Genomic DNA, 20,866 nt, shown 5'->3' with positions numbered 1-20,866 from the left:
AGGACCCTCTCGGAACATGTGCGACAAAGTATTTGCTCATGTAAAGTCCCCTTGTCCTAGACTCCCAGCCAGCCGAAATACTTTCTCTCTATTTACCCGATCAATTCCTTTCAACCCTCAACCCTTAATCTTCTATATAAATTTATTTCCATCTTAATCCCAACCCTTTGGAGCCCTGATAACTTTCTGATGAATCTCTGCTGTATCCTTCCGAGGCCAATATATCTTTCCTAAGGTTCCCTGCAAAGAACTGCAGAGTACTCCAGATGTGGTCTAACCAAGGCTTTGTGTAGCACAACGCCTTCCCTTTTATACTCTAGCCCTCCATTTATAAAGGGTAACATTCCATTAGCCATTGTGATTATTTAATCCATCAATGTCTCTTTGTAATTTTACACTGTGGCCTACACAACCACCAATCCTTATGCAATTGGCAAATTGCAATATATGCAAATATATATGGCCAGTTTATAAGTTACAAATTTACAACAATCCACTCAAAAAGCCAACTGCAGGTGATGGCAACCCCTGCTACTTTAACCTCTCTCTTCCTAATGCTGCCCTCCTCAAGGAGGCAGACATGAACTCATTCCCTTCACGGGTTAGGTGGTCAGCTCCAGTATACCAGAGCACCAAAAAGAAACCTACAGGGGTATACTTTCAGAAGAAGGAAGTGTGTACTCACCACATGACTGGGAGGTCGTGGTCTCACATAGTCAATAACGATGCTGCCTTCATCAGTGAGTTCAGTGTCACCCAAAGAGGAATTGATTCCTGTACAATCCTCTTCACAGCATGAAAAAGCAACAAGACAGAACACAATTACAATCCTGATACTCATATTTGGAGTCAACCAACACGTTGATCCCACAGGTCAGTAATTGAGTGACAATAAGAGAAAAACAAACAGCTATTTACTGCCATGATCTTTCCGCGGATTAAATCAATCGGCCTAGTAAGCGGAATGTTGTTACCATTGCTGTTCAACTGTGTGGTAAGGGCAGCACAGTGGCACAGTGGTTAGCACTGCTGCCTCACGGAGCTGAGGGCCCGGGTTCGATCCCGGCCCTGGGCCACTGTCCATGTGGAGTTTGCACACCATCCCTGTGTCTGCATGGGTCGCACCCCCACAACCCAAAGATGTGCAGGGTAGGTGGATTGGTCACGCTAAATTGCTCCTTAATTGGGAAAAATAAAGAATTGGGTACTCTATATTTTTTTTTAAAACTGTGGTTTGGAATTGCATTGTAAAATGCCTGGTAGCACAGTGGTTAGCACTGTTGCTTCACAACTCCAGGGTCCCAGGTTCAATTCCCGGGTTGAGTCACTGTCTATGCGGAGTCTGCACATTCTCCCCGTTTCTGCGTGGGTTTCCTCCGGGTGCTCCGGTTTCCTCCCACAAGTCCGGAAAGACGTGCTTGTTAGATGAATTGGACATTCTGAATTCTCCCTCTGTGTACCCGAACAGGCGCTGGAATGTGGCGACTAGGGGATTTTCACAGTAACTTCATTGCAGTGTTAATGTAAACCTACTTGTGACAATAAAGATGATTAATTAATTTTTTATAAAAACAAACCAGTTAGGACCTGTAGATTTTCTCTCCCAAAGTTGCCGTGGGTTATCTGACAGACTTGGTGGGTGTTCGTAATCCTTAAATTTTATTTTATATTTTACATGTACGTCTTTACATCTTTACCCAGCCTTATATTTATTTACAGAGTGAAACATTATATGCGTATGCCTTCTAACTCAGTCTCAGTAAGTGACTCCCTCTTGCCTGCTCAAGTAAAATGCCAATTAGTTAACTACACCGCAGACAATGCAACAATTGACGTACAATTTACAGGCAGCAGTGACTAGAATGTGACTTATACTGCAATGCAAAATGCAAATACCTGCTTTATCAAGGCCACCTTTCCTTGAAGTCCGACTTATTACAACCCCAACATTAGCTAGGATACTGGACAAAAACCCCAATATTTTATTTTAATTTGTAAGACTGTGAGGAAAGGACACCTCGCTCCGGGAGCGATTTCACAAGGAAATAAGGGTACGGTGTTTTACAACAAAACTATATTACGAACACACTGTTGAATTTTTAACACCACACCCAAAAGTAGCTTACAATTACCCCTTAAACAATACTAGGCAACACAATGAATACATCTTCACTCGCTATCTTTATTCCCACTTAAACAAGAAGAAAATAGACCGTCCCAGCTCTTAACCCACCTTAAATACCAATGGCACAGAGCAATACTTGCTTTACAGAATTATTCTTTGAGAAAGAGATCCCTTGACACCGCTTTACCGAACAGATCTGAGTCCAGTCCAAATCCCTGCAGTAACTCTGGCTGCATGTCTTCAAAAGCAGTTTCAATTGACTTACTTCAGCTCCCCCTTATCCTCAGATAAGTCTCTTTCTCTCTCTTGCTCCCCTCCCCCCACCGCCCCCAAGACTGTCCTTTCTCTTATGTCAAATATATGCAAGCTTTTCATCTTTTGTTACCTTGAAGGCCCCACAGATCCAGGACCAGAGCATGGTTCTGTAGATAGTTCAGCAGCTCCTGTGACACGCTTTTGACAGTGAACTGCATTACTTGATCTATTCTGGCATTTACAGTGTTCCAGACAGATTTGGTGTGGAAAGGGTGCGGATGGTTCAACACATGATATCTGGAGAGATTAACACACAGTTAGGGAGGGAATTTTATGGGAACGGCAAGAACAGGACACGGGCGGGTTGACATATGTAGGCGGGATGCGAATTTTTGATTTCTCCATGATAGGTTCAGGTATTGTGATAACATCAGTGGGTATTTTTGGTGCATTGCAAGTGGGAACCCACCACAGGCCAGGGTGAGGTCCGGGACACCACAAACACGCCACCGACTTTATCCCTGCATCGCAACCCGCCATCGGAAAATCAGAATTTTGCATCCCGCCCAATTCAGTCAACCCAAACAGCAGATGGGTATTTGTTAGCTTAAAACTATTATTTTAAACAAAGTCCTACTTTCGAGATAAAAAGTCAGTAGCGCACAAGAATCTCTTCGTAACCCGGTTCACATTTGTTTGAAGATGTCATGCACCAGTCGGCTGCAGATGTGTCTGAGGTCAGCAGTTTTCCTTGTTGAACTCCTGGGCACAAGGGAGGGGGAGGAGGACAGTGGCAGTTTGCCTGGAGGCTCAAGGCTGGTACGGATGAGTCTGGAAGATGGCGCCGGAACGGGCAGCACGGTGGCGCAAGTGGTTAGCACTGCTGTCTCATGGCGCCGAGATCCCAGGTTCGATCCCGGCTCTGGGTCACTGTCCGTGTGGAGTTTGCACATTCTCCCTGTGTCTGCGAGGGATTCACATCCACAACCACAACCCAGAGATTTTTTAAATATATTACTTAATCAGAGTTACAGAGCTCAGAGTGTGGACAGGGGCAAACCCTTAATCCAGCTCCTTGCCTGCTCCAAAAAACAATTCAAATTCAAATTCAATCCAAACCATGGTCCCCACAAGAGAGACATACCAGATCCCGGCATTACAGCTGACCTCCCGCTCATCTTAGCCAAAGGGCCGAGAAGCAATCACAACCCAAAGATGTGCAAGGTAGGTGGATTGGCCACGCTAAATTGCCCCTTAATTGGAAAAAATTAATTGGGTACTCTAAACTTACATTTTAAAAAAAGATGGCGCCGGAGCGTGGTGACCTCTCTGTGAGCTCTCTCCCACAGATCCTCTTCCGACATCTCTTATAACCGTACTAACCTTTTAAAACTTAATTCTCACACAATATCTGTGTCTATGTGTATTGTGTACCTACCATTTGTCCTATGTTTTTTCAAGTATGGAACGATCTATCTGGAATGTACGCTGAGCAATACTTTTCACTGTACCTCGGTACACGTGACAATAAATCAAATTAAATTGAATGGCAGCGGGGGCTGAGGTGAGGTGGGGATGGGAGCATGGTAGAGGAATACTGGGAAGTCAGAGCGTCGAATTGGGGACATAGAATACTGAAGTGGAAAGAGCCTGGCATCCGGGGGGGGGAGGGTGGGGGTGGTTAGTGTGCTGTCAGTATGGTCCACATGTGGGTCCATCTCCAGTTGTTGCCTGGCAGAGGAGTTTAAGTCCCAGCTGATTACATTTCTGTCTCAGCCTCGGGCACCGTGACAAACTGCACAACCCCAGTGACTTCACTGAGATGCTGGATCAGTGCGTGAACATGGAATATTCCAATCAGAGACCACAAACCCTGGAAATCTGAAACATGGCTGACAGAGAAAGGAGGAAAAGACAGTTCATTGTTTCGGGTGGGACCCATCTTCAGAAAGGTTATCTTGTAGGCCGGGCAGATACTTCCTCAATGGAAGGAGGGAAAATGGGAGGAAAAGCTTCCAGGTCACTTTCCTATTCTACCTCATAGCAACCAATGAACCCCTTTTCTTGCCTCCATTCCCAATTGAGAGATGTATAGTTTAGGATTTAGAGGCATAAGGAACAAATCGCAGGAAGTTTTGATCATTTTGCAAAAGCCCCATTTGGAGTATTTTGTACAGTTTTAGTCGCAATGTCCCACTTTGGACCTCTCCTGCTGTTGCGGTGAAGAAACAGCTAAAATTAAAATTTGGATTAAACATCTGAGTTACAAAGGAGGGACAATCAAGGCTGGGAATATTTACCCTAGCTAAAGGCAGCTCTGGGAAAAACTACTTTACTTTTGCAAGGGGCATAAAAAATTAATCCCAATAAATGATTTCACATCATCAGAAACTCTATGGAGATCTTGTGGTGCAGTATAGTGTCCCTGCCTATGAGCTGGAAGCTCTGGGTTCAAGTCCCACCCCAGGACTCAATGGCCAAGGAAGGTATGTTCATAGCACGGCCAGACAGTTTGAATATCAACCTGCAACATCCTTCCAACACATCAATGACAGGTGGTCAGAGAGAGAGTTTCCTGTTCAGTCATGTGATGGAAAGAATGTTGGCTCCTCGTCTTTGACTATCCATAGTTCCAGACAACAACCTGTATGTAAAAGAAATGCACATTGCCATAGTAACTCAGACTACCTGAGGGCACCTCACACACACCACCAATCAGAAACTCGACCGCAAATGGAACGGACTCACGTGCAGAAGAGGAGGAAGGAACTTGGCAGTTTGGATTTAATGACTTTACAGAAAAGATGGTGAAACCTTGGCCCAGAATTCCCTGGAATGTGAACTCAAACGGGAACTGGATAGATCATCTGGCAGGAAAGGGGCTCGGGAATTTGGGAGGCACCAAGTGTATAGTATGTCCATACTTTGGGACAAGATGGCGTCGGTGTGGTCCATTCCTCTGGCTGCTTCATGGAAGTCCTGCAGCCTGATTGGTATCTATTGACCAAACAGTCAATAGTTAATTCCATAGTAAGGGATGTTCTCACCGAATCTGGATTCCTCTTTTGCTGTTCTGTCTCAGCCATTTGATTCCCAAGCATTGAATGATCTGAACTTGAAAATCTAGCCTCTGGCCCACTAACTCTGTGGGGTCGATGAGGATCTCATCTTCTCCGAGAGGTCTGGACAAAGATGCAGACTAAATTAATACTCTGAAAACATATTCAACAAAAGAACAGTCACCATCCAAAAGAAAACCAGAAAATCTCAGGTCTGGCAGCATCTGTGGCGAGAGAACGTCTCAAATCCGTATGACTCTTCTTCAGAGTTAAAGAGAGAGAGAGAACAGTGAAGGATCATATACTGGAGTAGAGTAGAAGGTCAGTGATTGTTGGGAGAGATTGTAAGGGAGATGTATAGGTCACTAGAGCGAGGATGATGTGGTGATGCCGGCGTTGGACTGGGGTGGGCACAGTAAGAAGTCTTACAACACCAGGTTAAAGTCCAACAGGTTTGTTTCAAATCACTAGCTTTCGGAGCACTGCTCATTCACCTGAGGAAGGAGCAGTGCTCCGAAAGCTAGTGTTTGAAACAAACCTGTTGGACTTTAACCTGGTGTTGTAAGACATCTTACTAGACAGAGGAAGCAGGAGAAGGTGCTGGTAGTTGCATAAAGGTAAGATATCAGAATGTGTTAGTGGGAGAATAAAGGTCAGTGCTCAGTGAAAGCAAAACTGAAGAACAAGGGACAGATGGCCCCGTGGAGGAGGGGGAGGGATGGGGAAGGTTTGCATAGGGACAAAAAATGTTTTGGATATTTAAAAAAAGGGTCAAGATGGAGGAGAACGGTCACAGTCTAAAGATGTTGAACTCAATGTTGAGTCCTGAGGGCTGTAAGGTGCCTAATCGAAAGATGAGGTGCTGCTCCCCCAGTTTGCGATAGGCTCCACTGGAGCATTGCAGCAGGCCAAGGATGGACACGTGGGCATGAGAGAAAAATGCTGAGTTTAAATGGCAAGCGACAGGAAGGTCGGGGTCGTGCTTATGGACTCAGCAAAGGTGTTCCGCAAAGCCATCATCCAATCTGTGTTTAGTCTCCCCTATGTAGAGGGGACCACATTGGGAGCAGTGAATACAGTAGAGAATTGAGGGTAGGTACAAGGGAAATATTGCTTCACCTGAAAGAAATGTTTGGGGCCTTGAACAGTGCGGAGGGAGGAGGTAAAGGGGCAAATGTTGTACCTTCTGCGATTGCAATGGAAGGTGCCGTGGGAAAAGGATTATGAGTTGGGCTTGATGGAGGAGTGGACCAGCGTGTCGCGGAGGGAGCGGTCCCTGTGGAATGCTGACGCTTATGAAGGGAAGATGCGTTTCGTGGTGACGCCATCTTGGAGTTGGCAGAAATGGTGGAGGATGATCCTTTGATAGCGAAGGCCAGTGGATGTGAAGTGAGGACATAGAAAATAGGAGCTGGAGGAGCCCATTTAGCCCTTCAAGCCTGCTCCGCCATTCATTATGATCATGGCTGTTCATCCAATTCAGTAACCTGTTCCTGTTTCCCCTCCATATCCTTTGATCCCTTCTATGATCCCTTTAGGCCCAAGGGCTATATCCAACTCCTCTTGAAAACATACAATGTTTTGGCCTCAACAGCTTTCATTGGTAACAAATTCCTCAGGCTCCCCGTTCTCTGGGTAAAGAAATTGCTCCTAAACTCAGTCCAAAATGGTTTATTCCGTATCTTCATACTGTGACCCTGATGCGACCATCAATTCACTCACTCGTGTCGGAGTAAAGCAGTGGTTTTAATTAACTATCTACTTTGCCTGCCTGCGACTGGAACATACTGAGGACAGTCCCACAGGCCAGCTACTCTTATACTCCTTCAAAGGGGCGGAGCCATGGGCTGAGCCCGTACATGCTCCAACCTCCTCCAACATCTCCCCCTGTGGGTGAAGCCATACAATGGCCCACAGATAAAATCCACAGGGTTAATAACATAGAACATAACTGGTGAATTAACTGTATTTACATTCACCACATTCACCCCCTGTAAAAAAATAAAGTCCGGCGGGGGTGATGGGTCACAAGTTCAGCCGGTCCAGCGCCCGGATCGTACGCTGCGACCGCCGAAGCGCTGGTGTTGCTGCCGCTTCAGGTGGCTGGGGAAGTGGGTCCGGTGCAGCCCCAGGGGTGGACTCCGGGAGCGGCTCTTCCTGAGCTTCATTCCTGCGGACTGGTGTGCCGGGTGGAAGGGAGCGCGGGAGCCAAATGGGCGCAGGGGCGCTGGGCATGGGAGAAAGAGCGGGGTACAGCACGGGGGGTACTGTGGACGTAGTGGTGGCAGAGCCTGCGGACGCAAGGTCTCGGAGGGAGACGGTATCCTGTCGACCATCGGGGTGCTCAACATATGCGTAGTGCGGGTTTGAGTGCAGGAGCTGGACCCTCTCTACCAGGGGTTCGGTCTTATGGGTCTGAACGTATTTATGGAGGAGAACCGGACCCGGTGTCATCAGCCAGGGTGGGAGCGAGGCCCCTGAGGTAGTCCCCCCAGGGAAAATAAACAAGCGGTCATGAGGGGTCTGGTTTGTGGCCGTGCAAAGGAGGGACTTTATAACATGGAGCGCATCGGGGAGGACTTCCTGCCAGTGAGAAACTGGGAGATTCCTGGACCGTAGGGTCAGTAGGACGGTCATCCAGACCGTCGCATTCTCCCTCTCCACCTGTCCGTTTCCCCGGGGGTTATATAGCTGGTAGTCCTACTCGAGGCGATGTCTTTACTGAGCAGGTACTGACGCAGTTCGTCGCTCATGAACGACGAGCCCCTGTCGCTGTGGACGTAGTTGGGGAAACCAAACAGGGTGAAGACACTGTGCAGGGCTCTGATAACAGTGGGGGTGGTCATATCGGGGCACGGAATGGCAAACGGGACACGGGAGAACTCATCAATAATATTGAGAAAGTAGGTATTGCGATTATTCAAGGGGAGGGGCCCTTTGAAATCGATACTGAGGTGTTCAAAGGGCCGGGATGCGTTTACCAGGTGGGCCTTATCTGGTCGATAGAAGTGCGGTTTACACTCCGCACAGATTTGGCAGTCCCAGGTTACAGATTTGACCTCCTCGGTGGAGTAGGGCAGGTTGCGGGCCTTGATATAATGGGCGAGCCGGGTGACCCCCGGGTGGCAGAGGTTGTCGTGGATAGCCCGTAGTCGGTCCACTTGCGCACTGGTGCATGTGCCGCAGGACAGGGCATCTGGGGACTCGTTGAGCTTCCCAGGACGATATACTATATCGTAGTTATAGGTGGAGAGTTTGATTCTCCACCTCAAGATCTTATCTTTCTTGATTTTGCCCCGCTGCGTATTGTCAAACATGAAGGCTACCGATCGTTTGTTGGTGACGAGGGTAAACCTCCTACCAGCGAGGTACTGCCTCCTGTGCCGTATGGCTTCCACGATGGCTTGAGCCTCTTTTTCAACCGAGGAGTGTCGAAGTTCAGAGGCGGTGAGGGTGCGTGAAAAAAACGCTACCGGTCTGCCTGCTTGGTTGAGGGTGGCGGCGAGAGCGACCTCTGAGGCGTCGCTCTCCACCTGGAAGGGGACGGACTCGTCCACCGCGCGCATCGTGGCTTTGGCAATGTCCGCCTTGATGCAGTTGAAGGCCTGGCGGACCTCGGTTGCCAGAGGGAAAAGGGTGGCCTTAAATAGTGGGCGGGCTTTGTCCGCATACTGGGGGACCCACTGGGCGTAGGAGGAAAAAAATCCAAGGCACCTCTTGATGGCCTTGGGACAGTGAGGGAGAGGGAATTGTAGGAGGGGGCGCAGACGGTCAGGATCAGGCCCTAGGACTCCGTTTTCCACGACGTAGCCGAGGATGGCTAGCCTGGTTGTGCGGAAAACGCATTTCTCCTTGTTGTAGGTGAGGTTGAGTTTTTGGGCGGTTTGGAGAAATCGGTGGAGGTTGGCGTCGTGGTCCTGCTGATCATGGCCGCAGATGGTGACGTTGTCCAAGTACGGAAACGTGGCCCTCAGCCCGTACTGGTCCGCCATTCGGTCCATTGCTCATTGGAACACCGAAACCCCGTTCGTGACGCCAAAAGGGACCTGGAGGAAATGAAAAAGGCGGCTGTCTGCCTCAAACGCTGTGTAGTGGCGATCCTCCGGGCGGATTGGGAGCTGGTGGTATGCAGACTTCAGATCCACCGTGGAGAACACGGGGTAGTGAGCGATCTGATTGACGATGTCTGCAATCCAGGGAAGGGGGTACGCATCGAGTTGCATAAACCGGTTAATGGTTTGGCTGTAATCAACCACCATCCGGAGCTTCTCCCCGGTCTTGACGACCACCACCTGAGCTCTCCAGGGGCTATTGCTGGCCTCTATGACTCCTTCCCGCAAGAGACGCAGGACCTCAGACCTAGTAAATATTCTGTCCTGCATGCTATATCGCCTGCTGCGAGTGGCTACTGGCTTGCAATCAGCGGTGAGATTAGCGAAGAGGGAAGGAGGGTCGACATTCAGAGTGGCTAGGCTGCACACAGTGAGTGGGGGGCAGGGGTCCGCCAAAGCTAAGCGTCAGGCTCTTGAGATTACATTGAAAATCGAGCCCTAAAAGGAGGGGGGCGCAGAGGTCTGGGAGCACGTACAGCTGGAAATTAGTGTACTCAGCGCCCTGTACCGCTAAGGTTACCGTAGTGCACCCTCGGATTTGTACCGAGTGCGACCCGGAGGCGAGGGAAATTGTTTGTTACGCCGGGAATATCGGAAGCGAGCAGCGGCTTACCAGATCCGGGTGGATGAAACTCTCGGTGCTCGCGGAGTCGAACAGGCAAGGTGTCTCGTACCCGTTAACCCGGACGGCCATCATTGAGCTCTTGAGGTGCTTGGGTCGCGACTGGTCCAAGGTGACAGTGCTGAGTTGAGGGTAACCGGCGGCGTGGTCGGCTGTGCTGGGGCGGCCCCCCGGTAATTGTCCGAGCAGGTCGTACGCGTCGAGCGGCGTAGCAGATGGCGTCCAAGATGGCGGCCCGTTGATCAAGCGTGGCGGGCATCGAGGAAGATGGCGTCCAAGATGGTGGCACCCATGGATTGCACGTGGCTGGTCGCATGGGGGAGGATGGCCAAAATAGCGGCCCCCATGAGTCGCACGTGCTGTGCGGAGTCGGAGTCAGGAGGCACGGTGCCACATTGCGAGGTCTGCGGGCCTGAGAGTCGGTAGTCCAGGTCTGAGAGTTTGCGTGCTTAGGCTTGGCGAGGCAGACCTTGGCGAAGTGCCCTTTTCGGCTGCAACTCGGCTTGCGGGCCGGGCAGTGCTGTCGAGAGTGTTGAGGCTGGCCGCAAAAATAACAAGGCAACCCCCCATGATGAGCGGGTGGGCGCGCAGCACAGGCCTGGGGTAGTCTCTGGTTGGGAGTCCACGAGAAGGTCGAGTGTTCGGCCGGAAATGCAGTGAGGCTCTGGAAAGCGACCTCCAGTGAAGTCGCCAGTTTCACCGTCTCGTCCAGGTCCTGGGACCCTTTCTCGAGCGGTCGCTGCCGCACGTAATTTGATCTGACCCCCGCAACATAGACATCTCGAACGGCGAGCTCCACGTGCTGAGTGGCCGTAACGGCCTGATAGTTGCAGTTGCGCGCGAGGGCTTTGAGGTCGCGCAGATACTCGTCGAGTGACACCCTGGGGCGCTGGCGTCGAATAGTGAGAATATGTCGTGCATAGACCTCGTTCACAGGCCGCACGTAGATGCGCTCGAGGATTGCGAGAGCGGCGGTATACGAGGTGGCCTCTTCGAGTTGCACAGAAATGCGGTGACTCACCCGTGCGTGGAGGAGACTCAATTTTTGTTCGTCCGTGACGGATGGCGTCGATGCCGCGGCAAGGTAGGCCTTGAAACACCGCAACCAGTGTGAAAAAATGTCCTTCCTGTGGATCGAGCTCCAGTCTGTCAGGTTTGACGGCTGACTCCATAATCATTTTTGTTCAGATAGTTAATTAAATTGAATTCACTCAAGGACTCGTGTCGGAGTAAAGCAGTGGTTTTAATTAACTATCAACTTTGCCTGCCTGCGACTGGTACATACTGAGGACAGTCCCACAGGCCAGCTACTCTTATACTCCTTCAAAGGGGCGGAGCCATGGGCAGAGCCCGTACATGCTCCAACCTCCTCCAACATCTCCCCCTGTGGGTGAAGCCTTACAATGGCCCACAGATAAAACCAACAGGGTTAATAACATAGAACATAACTGGTGAATTAACTGTATTTACAAACATAGAACATAACTGATGAATTAACTGTATTTACATTCACCACAGACCCCCTGGTTGTGGACCATCCGGAGCATCCTTCCTGCATCTACCCTAATTAGTCCTGTTAGAATTTTATAGGTTTCTATGAGATGCCCCTCATTCTTCTGAACCCCAGCGAATACAATCCTAACCAATTTGATTTCTCCCGCTACATCAGTACTGCCACCTCAGGAACAGTCTGGTAAACCTTTGTTGCGCTCCCTCCATAACAAGAACATCCTTCCTCAGATAAGGAGACCAAACTGAGCACAATATTCCTGATGCAGTCTCACCAAGACCCTGTAGAACTGCAGCAAGACATCCCTGCTCCTGTACTGAAATCCTCTCGCTATGAAGGCCAGCATACCGTTTGCCTTCTTTACCGCCTGGTGTACCTATCTGCTTACTTTCAGCGACCTGTGTACAATGACACCCAGGTCTTGTTGCACATTCCGCTCTCTCAATCTATAGCCATTCAGAAAATAATCTGCCTTCCTGTTTTTGCTACCACAGTGGATAGCCTCACATTTATGCACATTATACTGCATCTGCCATGCATTTACCCACTCACTCAACCTGTCCAAATCACACTGAAGCATCTCTGTATCCTCCTCACAGCTCACCCTCCCACCCAGCTTCGTGTCATTTGTAAATTTGGAGATATTACATTTAGTTCTGTGGCCACCTAAAGTGGTGTCCAGCAAGGGATGCTGGGAAAAGTGGTCATGGGAATGGACGAGCAGGCTGCAGGCAGGTCAAATAAAGCTACAGGAAAAGACTTTGCCGAGTTCAAACAATTTCACAGCTTGATGTGAATAACATAAGTAAAGGGCTATCTCCAGGCCACCAACAGGATCACTAGAGCTGTCCTGTTAATCACAATTGTTTACCAGACACAGCGGCACCTAACTTCCTTATTTGGAAGGGCCGACATGTTTCCAACACCTTCAAGCATGGCCACTGAGTGCCCACCCCAAAATTGATGTGGCAGCCCCTGATTGGACTTAATCGATCAGGCTGATTGAGCCCTGATCAATTGATTGACAAATGACCCAGAGACTGCCCACCAAAAGAGTCACGAAATTCAAACAGCATAAGAGTTACTGCGCAGATTCATTCTTTCTCTAGAGCAGCAGTAACTAACAACGGTGACTTCCACCGGCCGATGAAAGAGATCATCCATACTACCAACAGAAGGCAGACCAGAGCCAGAAGAGATCCGGATTGATAACCAACTATCAGAGGACTACAAGACCGGAACTACAGATAACAGGCTTGTATCTGCCTAGTACTTGTCAGTCACTGCCAAGTTAAGTTAAGATCTTGGAAGTATTGGTGTACTGTGTAACCTATGATTGGGAGTGTGTGATTGAATAACTATAACCATTGTGTGCGTATGAATAAATATTGTTCTGTTTTATAAACTGAGTCTCATAGTCATTTGTCCACCGTATAAAGGTTGAGACATACTGTGGTTTAAAAAGGGCAACAGTCCCCACATCTAAATCATTTATATATACTGTGAATAGCTGGGGCCCAAGCACTCATCCTTGTGGTACCCCACTAGTCACTGCCTGCCATATGGAAAAAGAGCCATTTAGTCCTATTCTTTCTTTCCTGTCTGCCAACCAGTTTTCTATCCATCTCAATACTACCTCCAATCCCATTCACTTTAGAATTTGCTAATCTTCTGAAAGTCCAAATAAACCACATCCACTGGCTCTCCCTCATCCACTCTACTAGTTACATCCTCAAAGAATTCCAGTAGATTTGTCAAGCATGATGTCCCCTTCATAAATCCACGCTGACCTGTTCCCGATCCTGCCATTGTTTTTATTGCACTGCTTTAAAATCTTTTATAAGGGACTCTAGCATTTTTCCCACCACTGACGTCAGGGTTATTGCTCTATAATTCCTTGCTTCCTCTCTACCTCCCTTTTTAAATAGTGAGGTTACGTTAGCTATCCTCCAATCCGTAACTATTCCAGAGTCTACAGAATCTTGGAAGATGTCCACCAATTCACCCACTATTTCTAGGAAAATTTCCTTAAGTACTCTGGGATGAAGATTATCAGGCCCTGGGGATTTACTGGCCTTCAATCCCAACAACTTCCCCACCACCATTTCTCTACTAATACTGATTTCCTTCAGTTCCTCCCTCTCACTAAACACTGTGTTCCCCAACATTTCTGGTACATTATTTGTGTCCTACTTTGTGAAGACAGAATCAAAGTATGTATTTAGTTGGTCAGCCATTTCTTTGTTCCCCATTATAAATTCCCGTTTCATGGGCAGCACGGTGGCGCAGTGGTTAGCACTCACGGCGCCGAAGTCCCAGGTTCGATCCTGGCTCTGGGTCACTGTCTGTGCGGAGTCTGCACGTGCGTGGGTTTCCTCCGGGTGCTCCGGTTTCCTCCCACAGTCCAAAGATGTGCAGGTTAGGTGGATTGGCCATGATAAATTGCCCTTAGTGTCCAAAATTGCCCTTAGTGTTGGGTGGGGTTACTGGGTTATAGGGATAGGGTGGCGGTGTTGACCTTGGGTAGGGTGCTCTTTCCAAGAGCCAGTGCAGACTCGATGGGCCGAATGGCCTCCTTCTGCACTGTAAATTCTATGATAATCTATGTGCAGGGTAGGTGAATTGGTCACGCTAAATTGCCCCTTCATTGGAAAAAGTTAATTGGATACTCTAAATTAATAAATAAAAAATAAATAAATAAATTCCCGTTTCTGACTAGTCTTTTTCTCCTCACATACCTATAGAAGCTTTTACAGTCAGTTTTCATGTTTCCCACAAGCTTACTCTCGTACTCTATTTTTCCCCTCTTAATCAATTCCTTTTGTCCTCCTTTGCGGAATCCTAAATTGCCCCCAATCCTTAGGTCTGCTTTTTCTGGCCAATTTGTATATTTCTTCTTTGGATCAAATACTATCTCTAATTTCCCTTGTAAGCTATGGTTTGGCGACCTTTCCCATTTTATTTTTGCGCCAGACAGGAATGAACAAATGTTGCAGTTCATTCATGCTCTCTTTGAATGTTTGCCATTACCTAGCTACCTATCATTCCTTTAAGTAACGTCCCACAATCCATCATAACCAACTCACGACTCATAGCATTAGAGTTTCCTTTATTTAAATTCAGGACAAACGACACTCTATCATGGTTCTGAGAGGGAGAGTTGAGAGCAGAGGTATAAGAAATGGGTCAAACACAGTTGAGTGCCCTGTCAATTACAGGGGTGAAACCTAGTTAAGGGAAAAGGCAGATATGTCAGAAGTGCCATTTTGGAGGCTGGCATCATTGGAACAGTTGTGATGGAGGCAGAGAAATTGGGAGAACGGGATGGAGTCCTTACAGGAAGCACGGTGGGAAGAGCTAGAGCTGAGGTTGATATGGGCTTGTAATGAATATTGGTGGTCAATCTATCACTGGCAATGGAGCTAGAGAGGTCAAGGAAGGGAAGGAAAGTGTCTGCGATGGACCATGTGAAGGTGAGAGAGAGGTGGAAACTGGAAGCATACATTGATTTCCTGGTCCGGACGAGAACATAACGCGGCACCAGTACAGTTATCGATGTAATGAAGAAACAAGTTGAGGGAGTGGGCCTGAGTAGGTCTGGAATAAGGAGCGTTCCACATAACCCACAAAAAAACAGGTGTAACTGGGGTCACGTGGGTACCCACAGACACACTTTTTATTTGGAGGAAGTGAGACAAGTTAAAAAAAAATTGTTGAGTGACAGAACAAGTTCAGCCAGGCGGAGGAGAAGTAGTGGACGGGGATTGTTCAGGCCTCTGCTCAATGATGAAGCAGAGAGCCCTCAGACCCTCACAATCCAAATACTGGTTGCTGAGATGTGTAACTGAACACAGCGATATAGATTGGCCAGATCAGAGTTATACCACTGGCATCACACTGCACTGCAATCAGGTAAACTGAAGCTCGACACTTAACATTCACATCCAAAATTCCGAATAAATTTTAATACCACAAAGTAATTGGGATAATAAAATCTTCCTTAAGTCTTAAAAGCTTCAAAAGTAAATTGTGGAATTGCTTAGGAATCAAACGTTTACATTTTAACTCAATTGCCTTCATATTTGTGTTGCATTATGCATGCATATCATGTTGATAGAAATCTCAGACCACTTTGATTCAATACAAAATGTGTGATGTAACTGGTCTCTGAAGAGAGTTTTGCACAAATAAAACCTCATTTTCTTTCGTCCAGTGAAAGGGTTGAAATGTTTTTTGTTGGAAAGGGTCTTTTTGCAAAATAAACCATCAAGCCAGGAACGGCAGAACTGATGGGTAGTAGATATGCTCTGGACAGACATACGATGAACACCTGAGGATCCTGGGATTATATTCATTGGAGATTAGGAGGTTGAGGGGAGATCTAATAGAAACTTACAAGATAATGAATGGCTTAGATAGGGTGGATGTAGGGAAGTTGTTTCCATTAGCAGGGGAGACTAGGACCCGAGGGCACAGCCTTAGAATAAAAGGGAGTCACTTTAGAACAGAGATGAGGAGAAATTTCTTCAGCCAGAGAGTGGTGGGTCTGTGGAATTCATTGCCACAGAGGGCAGTGGAGGCCGGGACGTTGAGTGTCTTTAAGACAGAAGTTGATAAATTCTTGATTTCTCGAGGAATTAAGGGCTATGGAGAGAGAGCGGGTAAATGGAGTTAAAATCAGCCGTGATTGAATGGTGGAGTAGACTCGATGGGCCGAATGGCCTTACTTCCGCTCCTATGTCTTATGGTCTTATAGGATAAGAAATGGGACAGAAACAAGAGGTTGGGGTGAGATTTGGGGGCCTCCATTTGTGTGAAAAATGCCCAATGTCCAACTCACAGGAAGCAGGTAACTAGAGTCTGAGATGTATGTTTTGCACATGAATGTAAGCGTCAAGATTAGAAGTGGATAATGGAGTGTGTACGTGACTTGCCGTGTATAAAAAGATGACTTTGTTGCAACTTTCAAGGTTTAATTCTCTGACCTCCCAGCCGCGTGTTTCTTGGCAGAGCGCCGTTCTCTGGCGGGCAGGATTCTCTGCTCCCTCTGCTGTCAATGGGAATTCCCCACACAACCGGGATCAGAGAATCCTGCCACCAGCGAATGGCTGGAAAATTCCAGCCTCAGAGTCAACCTTGGATTGCCTGAGACTGTCTCTCCCTTGGTATATTGGAATAAAGCTTAGAAACCTGCTCATCAGTGTCTTCTGGTGGTGACGGAGTTGTCCCACAATATCCAGCATGATCTGTACCTGCAGAGATTTGTCACAGCTTGGAATGCTTTCCCACCAGGAGTGACTGGGGCAGAGGCCACTGCTTTTTGCAAAGGAAAAATGGATGAGATAACGCAGACATGTTGGGCCAAATGGCCTCTTTTTGTGTTGTAAAACTTTATGACTAAGTATATGAAGTAGAGGAAATTACAGGACTATGGGGAGAGAACGGAGCAATGGATTCAGTTTGAACTGGGATATAGAAGAGCCAGCACAGGGACAATGGGCCAAATGGCCTCCTTTCGTGTTGGAACTCGCTTTGAGATATATTTACTGTAGTGGAGTGATTTTGCTGGGGCTGGTTTAGCACACTGGGCTAAATCACTGGCTTTGAAAGCAGACCAAGGCAGGCCAACAGCACGGTTCAATTCCTGTACCAGACTCCCCGAACAGGCGCCGGAATGTGGCGACTAGGGGCTTTTCACAGTAACTTCATTTGAAGCCTACTTGTGACAATAAGTGGTTTTCATTTCATTATTGCTGGCTGTCTTTTTTTAAAATTTCCAATTAAGGGGCAATTTAGCGTGGCCAATCCACCTAACCTACACATCTTTGGCTTGTGGGGGTGAAACCCATGCAGACACGGGGAGAATGTGCAAACTCCACACGGACAGTGACCTAGGACCAGGATCGAACCCAGGTCCTCGGCGCTGTGAGGCAGCAGTGCTAACCACTGTGCCATCGTGCCTCCCTATTGTTTGCTGTCTTACAAGCTTGCAGCACGGTAGCAAAGTGGATAGCACTGTTGCTTCACAGCTCCAGGATCCCAGGTTCGAATCCCGGCTTGGGTCACTGTCTGTGCGGAGTCTGCACGTTCTCCCCGTGTCTGCGTGGGTTTTCTCCGAGTTCTCCGGTTTCCTCCCACAAGTCCCAAAAGACGTGCTGTTAGGTATTTTGGACATTCTGAATTCTCTCTCTGTGTATCCGAACAGGCGCCGGAATGCGGCGACTAGGGGCTTTTCACCGTAACTTCATTGCAGTGTTAATATAAGCTCAGACACTTTCCTTCCCTTCCTTGATCTTTCTGTCTCCATTTCCGGCAAAAGATTATCCACTAATATCCACTACAAGCCCACTTACTCCCACAGCTATCTTGACTACAGCTCTTCGCACCCTACACCCTGTAAGGACTCCATCCCTTTCTCTCAACTCCTTCACCTCCGTCGCATTTGTTCCGATGATGCCACTTTCCAAAATGGTGCTTCAAAAACGTGTTCCTTCTTCCTCAACCGTGATTTCCCACCTACAGTTGTGGACAGGGTCCTCAACAGTGTGCGGTCCATCTCCCGCGCCACTACCCTCGCCCCCTCCACTCCCTCCCAGAACAAGGATCGAGTCCCCCTCGTTCTCACATTTCATCCCACCAGCCTCTGTATGCAAAGCATAATCCTCCAACATTTTCGCCAACTCCAGCATGATGCCACCTCTAAACACATCTTCCCTTCACTCCCTCTGTCAACATTCCGCAGAGACCGTTCCCTCCGAGACAATCTAGTCCACTCATCCACCATACCCAGTACCTCTCCCATCACCCATGGCACCTTCCCATGCAATCGCAGAAGGTGTAACACCTGCCCCTTTACTTCTTCCATGCTGAACATCCCAGGCCCAAAACACTCATTCCAGGTGAAGCAGCGTTTCACTTGCATCTCTTCCAATTTGGTGTATTGCATTCGCTGCTCCCAATGTGGTCTCCTCTATATCGGAGAGACCAAACGCAGACTGGGTGATCGCTTTGCTGAGCATCTCTGTGCGCATTCAGGACCCTGACCTCCCTGATGCTTGCCATTTTCACAAAAGACCCTGCTCCCATGCCCACATGTCTGTTCTTGGCCTGCTGCAATGTTCCAGTGAAGCGCAATGCAAACTGGAGGAACAACATCTCATCTTCCGGTTAGGCAGGCTACAGCCTTCCGGTCTCAACATCAATTTCAACAACTTCAGATGATCAGCTCTACCCCACCTCGACCCATTTGTTTTCATTTCATTTTAACTGTCTTTTACCATTTCTTTCTTTCTTAATATACATTTAATTCCCCGCCCCCAATCTTATCCACCTTTCCTTCACCTTTCTCCTCTTTGCTTTCCCCTTCCCCTCCCCCCACATCTACAGTCCATCCTCTGATGTTAGTTTCCCTGCTGTTTGACCTTTCACATCTTGTGTCCTCTCCGGGGACTGCCATTAGCACGCTTTCCCCTCGGTTTCTGTGGCCATTAGCACCCGGTTTCCCTGGGTTTCTGTGGCTATGACTCTTCTTTCATTCTCACTCCACAGTATAAATATTTCCCACTTTCTCTGTCTGTTAGCTTTGACAAAGAGTCATCGGACTCGAAACGTTAGCTCTTTTCTCTCCCTACAGATGCTGCCAGACTTGCTGAGATTCTCCAGCATTTTCTCTTTCGTTAATATAAGCCTACTTGTGACAACAAAGATTATTATTTCAGTCTGTTTGGTACAGCCTTCAGACACAAAGCAGGCATGCAAAATATTAGTGTGTATTTTGACTTGAGTGATACTTTAGAAAGAAAAATACAAGCTGAAGAGGTCCATTTGGGAACTTACTGTCCAGTTGGGGTGCATGGCACCAGGTTCATCTGTAAAATGGCCTCCTCTTCACCCTGGGAATTGTGAAATTCCACATGCTCTTCCAGTGCAATACAATAGTTCAGAGACTGGAGCCAGATGTATGCAGTACCTAAGTGGACTGCCTCAATAGGATCCCAGAACGGATCACTTTCTGTATCCAGAGAAATCTTCTCTCCATCAACAAAACGCTGAACTATGTCCTCCATGATGAACTTCCTGTTCACAAACTTGGCCAGTGACCAGACCCACACCTGTTACATTGGAGAATAACTGGGATCAGTCCACAACTCATAAAATAATTTTAAAAACTTAAGATCGTCGCAGGTGAGGAAATCCTTAATCATGTTGACTGAACCAGCAACTTATTCCGGGGGCATTTGTTTTGCCACTCCCTTTTCCATTGTAACCTTTCTTTCGATTTTGATTTGATTTATTGTCACATGTACCGAAGTACAGTGAAAAGTATTTTTCTGCGGCCGAGGGAAAGTGAACAGTACGTACATAGGAGACAAAAAGAATAACCAACAGGGAACATGACAAATGGTACATCGACAAACAGTGATTCTCCTTCATGGGATGTGGGTGTCACTAGAAAGGCCGGCATTTGCTGCTCACTGCTAATTGCCCTTGAACGACCCTTGCTGGGTCATTTACGAGAGCAGCTAAGAGCCAACCACTATGCTGTGGGTCTGGAGTCACATGTAGGCCAGACCAGGTAAGGATGGCAGATTTCCTTCCCTAAAGGACAGCCGTGAACCAGATGGGTGTTTACAACAATCGATGATAATTCCATGGTCACCTTTACAGAAACTAGTTTCCGGTTCAGTTCTATTAAAGGATTTCAAATTCCACCAGCTGCCACGGTGGGATTTAAATCCATGGACCCAGACCATTACCTGGGTCTCTGGATCACCAGCCCATTGACAATACCACGGTATCACATTACCCCTTCCACAGCCTCCAGTAATATCTATGTTCCCTTGATATTAAATAGTGCTCACGATAGGAAAACAGATTTTAAAATTAGGAAAAAGAGAATAAGGTCAGAATTTCTTACTTCTATCACAATTCAAACGATATCAAAATGTGAAGTACGAGCGCATTCCTTCGTACCTGATGAGTCAATGTATTTGTCACTTTCACCATCACCTCCTTTATCAGATCATGGCCCTTGGAGTCTGTTAATGCCAGGTTCTTCACTTCCGATTCAAACTTGAGATTCTGGGATCGAACAATTTAAATAGTTGTTCAAACATTTTTTAAAAAGATGCACTCAAACCTTTCAACACCTCCAAGGCCAAACTGTCGACTCAGACACACTGT

General features: G+C 47.6%; 1 protein-coding gene across 1 annotated transcript in view; it reads right to left on the bottom strand.

Moving 5' to 3' along the window:
* The window catches only part of kif28 (kinesin family member 28), a 114,445-nt gene that overhangs the window by 11,246 nt on the left and 82,333 nt on the right, over positions 1–20,866 (bottom strand). Inside the window, exons 16-20 of the mRNA XM_072507160.1 lie at positions 20,657–20,764; positions 19,520–19,794; positions 5,428–5,562; positions 2,511–2,677; positions 686–786 (exon numbers count right to left, since the gene is read on the bottom strand). Of these exons, the coding sequence (XP_072363261.1) occupies positions 686–786; positions 2,511–2,677; positions 5,428–5,562; positions 19,520–19,794; positions 20,657–20,764 (786 nt within the window). The remainder of the gene's footprint in view (positions 1–685; positions 787–2,510; positions 2,678–5,427; positions 5,563–19,519; positions 19,795–20,656; positions 20,765–20,866) is intronic.

Source organism: Scyliorhinus torazame, chromosome 1, assembly GCF_047496885.1.
Source record: "Scyliorhinus torazame isolate Kashiwa2021f chromosome 1, sScyTor2.1, whole genome shotgun sequence".
NCBI lineage: Eukaryota > Metazoa > Chordata > Chondrichthyes > Carcharhiniformes > Scyliorhinidae > Scyliorhinus > Scyliorhinus torazame.
Note: the sequence above shows the minus strand (reverse complement) of the source record. Positions and strands in the feature narration are given on the sequence as shown.